The sequence below is a fragment of the Scomber japonicus genome, chromosome 22 (assembly GCF_027409825.1).
Source record: "Scomber japonicus isolate fScoJap1 chromosome 22, fScoJap1.pri, whole genome shotgun sequence".
Lineage (NCBI taxonomy): Eukaryota > Metazoa > Chordata > Actinopteri > Scombriformes > Scombridae > Scomber > Scomber japonicus.
Window position 1 is genome coordinate 19532547 of NC_070599.1, and position 7144 is coordinate 19539690.

The 7144-nt window shown below is 41.2% G+C and overlaps 1 protein-coding gene across 1 annotated transcript; it reads right to left on the reverse strand.

The window, feature by feature from the left end:
- Positions 1–826, reverse strand: LOC128383526 (zinc finger BED domain-containing protein 5-like). Its single transcript, XM_053343136.1, is given in 2 exon segments — positions 1–346; positions 348–826. Coding segments are annotated over 2 exon segments (777 nt in total). The 5' UTR covers positions 779–826.
- Positions 827–7144: the final 6318 nt, after the last annotated feature.

A 7144-nucleotide genomic window follows, 5' to 3' on the forward strand; every position in this document is an offset into this window, starting at 1 on the left:
TCAATTTTTTGTGTGAAGGCGGTTCACTCTGTCCGCGAGGAGCAAAATATGAGTTTCGCGGCCTTGCAAAGACAAGTTGAGGCCATTCAAACGGTCAAATATATCGACCAGATAGGCCAGGGACGCAAGCCACATGGTGTCATCCAGATGCTTAGCCAGATCTGATTTGATTTCTGTCAAAAAACACTTCACCTCCGCTCGCAGCTCATATAACCGCTGTAACACCCGGCCCCTGGAGAGCCAGCGAACTTCAGTGTGCAGGAGCAGCTGTTCGTGCCCTGACCCCATCTCCTGGCAGAGGACCCCAAACAAGCGAGAGTTTAGTGGCCGTGATTTGATCAGATTTCATTTTCACGGATTGGTTCAGCACGGAGTCAAACAGAACCGACATTTTTTTGGCAGCTAATGCTTCGCGATGGACCATACAGTGTGTCCATTTCGCAAGTGGAGCTACTTGTTGAACGCGAGCAGCTAGGCCACGCTCGCGGCCCGTCATTGCCCGTGCACCATCCGTGCATAGGCCAACGCATCAGTCCCAAGCCAGACCATTTTCACGCACAAACCCATTAATGACATCAAATATAGCTTCTCCTGTGGTGTGCGATTTAAGAGGCCGACAAAACAGAACATCTTCCTCAATGGCCTTGTCGCGCAGATATCGGACATATGCGAGGAGCTGTGCCTGTCCAGCGACATCAGTTGATTCGTCCAGCTGCAGCGCATAGTAAGGACTCTGATTGATAAACTGTACAAGTTGCTCTCTGATGTCGTTTGACATGTCTGATATTCTCCTTGCGACTGTATCATTGGAGAGTGGGACTGCCCCAAGTTTGGCTGCTGCACTATCTCCTAACATTATTCTGCACATATCCTGCACGGCCGGCAAAACCAGAGTCGTCTCTGTATGCGGTTTACCCAGTTTAGCGATTCTTTTGGCCACTACATACGATGCCTCCAAACACTGTTTCGACACAGTGCTGTGGACTGAAATGGATGCCTGTTGCTGATGGAGGCCATCAAGCTTTCGTTTAAAATAGTCTGCCGGCTTGTCTGTTTCGTTTCGAGGTGTCTTTTAAGCTTGCAGGGCTTCATGCTGTCGTTTGCCAGCACCTCAGCACACACGACACACTGAGGTCTCAGATCAGCCGTGACCGTAAAACCAAATTGCAGGTAGGATTCATCATACCTTCGAAGCTTTTTTACAGCTGGCGGTGGGTCTGTTGCCTTGTTGGTCCTCACTAGAAAACTATCCATCTTTGTTGGCTAATTATAATTTGGATGCGACTGTGAGCCCATGCTGAGAGACAATCGGACGGGGACTGAAGTTAACAGACGGGACTTGGACGTTCTTTAATGCAAGTGTTTTGCAGGCAATACAATTTTTTAATAAAATATTTAATTTGAAGACAGATTGTAACTTTAGTGAGTCAGTGAGTGAGTGTCGTGTGTGTGTGTGTATCTATGGTGTGTATGTTGCAACACGGTGTGGGCTAAGTCAGAGGGGTAAGCTACCTAGCAAAGTGCACGCCAGTTAAAAAAAAAAAGTAGCCAGGGCAGGTTTTAGTCTTTAAAAAGACTATTTGTGGGTTTTAGTCTTTAAAAAGACTTTTGGTTTGGTAAAGGCTGATATCAAGAGTGATAACAAATATACTAGCGAAAAATGGCACAAGGGTGTGCGGGCTTTTTTATAGTAGGCTAGCGGTTACGTGATATCGCGTCACAGGCTCAAAATACATGAAACTGTCTGGTTGATTTGTTTCTGTGTTGTAGTAGTCTAACCACTTGCATTTTCGACATGGGGATTTTCGCGATTTGTTTTTAATGATTTTTTTTTTATTTTTATGATTTTTCCCTCCATCCTGTTGCCTACTCGCGCCCGCCCCACCGGTTGAGAAACACTGTTCTATGATTTCCAGTTATCGCTCTTCTACTGGTCAGATCAGAACCCATCTACAGCAATGTCAAAGAAAAGAAAAGTCGACAGTGAGTGCCGGGTTTTTAAGAAAGAATGGACGCCTAAATACTTTTTTACTGAAGTCCGGTCCAAGGCTGTGTGTCTTATTTGCCAAGAAACCGTTGCGGTTTTAAAAGAATACAACATCAGCCGTCACTTTTTCACCAAGCATGCTAATTACGCTAGCAACCTTTCAACACAAGAACGTACGGCTACCGCTGACAGGTTGGTAGCTAGCTTGCAGGCTCAGCAAAACACCTTTATTCGAGCAACTTCCATCCAAGAAGCAAGCACGAAGACAAGTTATTTACTAGCATTCAAACTAGCAAAGGCCAGCAAGTCTTTCTCCGAAGGGGAGTTTATTAAAGAGTGCATGGTAGAGACAGCAAATATTTTATGTCCTGAGAGCAAGAACAAATTTGAAAAAGTGAGCTTATCACGCAGGACAGTGACTCGCCGTACGAACACTTAACTAGCAAGCTAAACAAAAAAGCGGAGTCATTTACATTATATTCTTTGGCACTGGACGAAAGCAATGATATAAAGGACACCGCTCAGCTTTTATTTTTTATCAGAGGGATTAATGAGAATTTCGAGATAACGGAGGAGTTTTTGGATATGGAATCCCTGAAAGGAAAAACACGTGGAGAGGATTTATGTAACAGCGTGTCAGCGGTCGTACTGAAGCACAAGTTACCTTGGAGTACGCTCACCAACGTTACCACAGATGGATCACCAAATCTGACAGGAAAAAACATTGGGATGCTCAAGAGAATTCAGGACAGGGTGAGAGAGGACAACCCTGAGCAGGAGGTAATTTTCCTACACTGCATAATTCACCAAGAGGCACTGTGTAAATCCGTGTTGCAGCTTGACCACGTAGTGAAGCCCGTTGTGAAACTTGTTAACTTTATTCGAGCAAGGGGACTTCACCGTCGTCAATTTATTCATTTTCTTGAAGAAACTGATGCTGATCACACGGACTTACTTTACCATTCTAATGTCCGCTGGTTAAGTTTGGGAAAAGTATGCCAACGTGTGTGGGAGCTCAAACAGGATATTATTTCATTTTTGGAGCTACTTGACAATACTGACAATTTTCCTGAGCTGAATGACACAGATTGGCTTTGTGATTTAGCTTTTACTGTGGACATACTGACACACATGAACGAGCTGAATGTGAAGCTACAAGGAAAAAAACAGTTTGTTCATGAAATGCAAGCAAACGTCAGAGCCTTCAAAACCAAGCTGGTTTTATTTTCGAAGCAAATGTCAGACAAGTCATTTGCTCATTTCCCCACACTGGCTACGTTAAAAGAGGCCCCGCACCATGTGAAAAAATATGGGAAATCACTGGATGACCTGCATGAGGAATTCTGCCGTCGGTTTCGTGATTTTGGAAAAATTGACAGGGCACTTCAGCTGGTGTCATGTCCCTTCTCACACGACCCGGAAACGGTGCCACAGGAGTTGCAGTTGGAACTGATTGAGCTCCAATGTGACATGGTGTTAAAGGACAAGTTCAACTCCCTGAAACTGGATGAGTTTTATGCTTCATTAAGTGCAGCCAAATTTCCAAACTTTCAGAAGATGGCACAGAGGATGCTGGTGTTGTTTGGCTCTACATATGTGTGTGAACAGACTTTTAGTGTGATGAACACCAACAAAGCACCCCACAGATCCCAGATGAGTGATGAACACCTCAGATCTGTTCTGAGAATTGCCACAACAGAATTACCACCAGACTTCGATGCACTAGCTAAAATGGGTGATCAACAACACTGTTCTCATTAAAAAAGTATGTTAATACTTCAATGCTTTTTTCTGTTTATGTTAGATATGTACTGTTAACAAATGCAGTTTTTTTTATATGTATTGTATCTTGTGCTGACCTGGCCCGTCTGTCAAATTTTAATAGTCAATGTGGCCCCCAAGCCAAAAAGTTTGCCCACCCCTGAGCTAGATGGTGAAGATCTGGGGATGGACAGCAGTGAATCTGCAGATGATGAACTGAGCCTGGACTCCTGAGAACTTTGGGGGGGCAATGGTGGTGTGCTCAGCTCCAAACTGGATCTCTTAGGAGTTTCAGCCAAATCAATTACACGCTTCATGGTCTTTAGGAGATCAGGCACATCTATACACACAAGATGACAAACAAAAACGGTACATCATTCTTTAGCAGGGGTAGACAATAAGGAAAATTTGCCACTGGCCCGACTATTGTAACCACTGGCCCATGTCAACGTCAGGTATAGATCCCAATAATCACGAAAAAGAACAATTTGCTTTAACAGCATTTATTTTAATTTATTTTTTATGGCATGTTTGAGCCAGTCCTGCTGTTAAGCTCCACAAGGTCAGGAAAGTCAGTAAATGGCTTTTCTTTCATCAGCACATAATAGGCTGTGTGGAACATGTTTTCCATTTGTTTTTTGAACCCTGCTGCCATTTCACTATTGACATGCACACAAGCTAACACAGGAGATGTTACATTCTCTGCCTTCTTCTTTTTAAAGCAGTTTTGGTGTGCGATGCTCTTTTCATGAGGGTCAAATATGGAGTTAGATTTGTTTCATAATGTTGTGTGCGTGCAGATCGACAATCTGTGTGTAAATGTGTAATCTGTAAATATAAACACCTTCCACAAATACAAAAAAAAGATTTGTATACTCACAAAAATATTTTGCAAATATAAAACGGATCTGCAAATACACAAACAAATTCCACAAATATAAAAAATACATTAAATTAATTTACAAATAAATGAAAAGCATTTGTGAACTCAGTTTTTATTTGTGAATCGAAAAAACATTTGTGGATCTCAGTTATACGCCTGTGGATTTGCTTTTTACACACACGGAGTTTTGAAACAAACTTTCCGCCGGTCCGAACGAAAATCCACTCGTATCACTCGGCTATTTTCGGATAGCAAGCGATCGCCTACTGGTGACGTCATTTCCGCATATCAAAGTAAGAGCACGCAGTCTTTCTATGAGCTTTTTAAAATATTTATCAGCGATAAGTGACGTGCATTCATGGTTTCATGTTAATGTCATGCAGTGATTATTAGTGTATGTTTATTTGTTCTATGTATATTATCTAGCACACACTTTCATATACATTTCTGTTTGAGTATGAAAGGCACCAGGATGCTTGTGGGCAACATTCAGACAATTTTTATCGTTAAACAATAATAAAAAATAAACACAGCTATTCATAAGACAGAATGAATACAAATGTAAAATATATTATTATTATTATTTTTTATTATTGTTTAATGATAAAAATTGTCTTTTAAATGCTGTGCTGAAAATGTCTAAATCTTAAAACCCATAACTTTCTACTGATTACACTAGTATTGAAAGGTTGTGAAGAGATGTCTGGATGTCAGTCACCAGCAGTCTACAGGGGCCCTCTTTACAGGTTGGATTGTTATGACTTCTGGTCTATTTACAATGCATCTTAATCATATTTGCAATGTATAAAATCCTGCACCCTGTTCGTTCTCCCAGCCCGCAACATGAATGCTCACACATAGACATTAGAACTACATTAGTAAGAGTACACTACTAATAAGATGTGAAGTGCGTTGTGACTTTTACCCATCTGAAAGAATAAATGAAAAATATAAAGGATGAGGTGGCTGATAACTGCTTACTGAAGAAGCAGCCAAGCCACCGTTTTAGAGAGCTGAACATTGCCCACAAGCATCCTGGTGCCTTTCATACTCAAACAGAAATGTATATGAAAGTGTGTGCTAGATAATATACATAGAACAAATAAACACACACTAATAATCACTGTATGACATTAACATGAAACCATGAATGCACTTATCGCTGATAAACATTTTAAAAAGCTCATAGAAAGACTGCGTGCTCTTACTTTGATATGCGGAAATGACGTCACCATTAGGTGATCGCTTGCTATCCGAAAATAGCCGAGTGATACGAGTGGATTTTCGTTCGGACCGGCGGAAAGTTTGTTTCAAAACTCCGTGTGTGTAAAAAGCAAATCCACAGGCGTAGAACTGGGATCCACAAATGTTTTTTCGATTCACAAATAAAAACTGAGTTCACAAATGCTTTTCATTTATTTGTAAATTAATTTAATGTATTTTTTATATTTGTGGAATTTGTTTGTGTATTTGCAGATCCGTTTTATATTTGCATAATATTTTTGTGAGTATACAAATCTTTTTTTTGTATTTGTGGAAGGTGTTTATATTTACAGATTACACATTTACACACAGATTGTCGATCTGCACGCACACAACATTATGAAACAAATCTAACTCCATAGTCAAAGCCAGTAGCCCGCTCTGCTACATGGCCCTTGTAGAGTGGAGAACTCCTCAAATAAACAAGCAAGAAATAAAAAAAATAATTTTTACTGCTCATCCTTTGTAAATATATAAAGCCACTCTACATTTCTATAAAGCAAGTGTCTATCGTTAATTGCCTGTTAAAATAATTGCATCACAATAATCCATGATACAAAAATAGAATTTTTATTTGAAACACCGATGTAAACAAATGGGACACGTGTGCTTGCACGTCTGCGTTTTCAAGCGAGTCCGTCGTTATGAGGACGTTATTTTCTCCGTACTTACACAGCAATGCGTATGCATTATCACGTTATGTTCAAACCGTAGGGTACCTTTTCTCTAACTTACTTGTCTGCATATGAGGGCATTGATCTGCACAGCTCACAGTAGACCTCATTTTTTTTGACATCGTACCCCAGCCAGTTCCAGCGGTCTCGCCACTGGGGCTGAAACTTTCTCTCCCTTTTCCTTTCGTACTCTCTTTCATTTTCCCTCAACTCCTCAGACGACTTTCTCTTTATGGTTTTCTCTTTTTTCCCCGGTGTTTGGCCAGGTACTGGGGTTTTTAGAAACATAATAGCTAGCTTAATAGGCACGAAATACACGGTATCAGCAGCTGCACTGAGCGGCCGCGCGCGTTCTGCGGGAGCGAGCGTGGTGTGTTTACGTCCCACGGAGAGCACAGCACTGGTTGCATTGACGGCTGTCTACGTGATCGGGATCACGTAAAGTATTAGCGGTATAGTTACCGAGACGATTTAACAGAAATCATCGCAAAACATTGGAACCACGGGGAATTAATGTGAAGTTAGATTTTTTTTACTTGTTTTTTTTAATCAAGGGCATTATTTTTACTGGCCCCA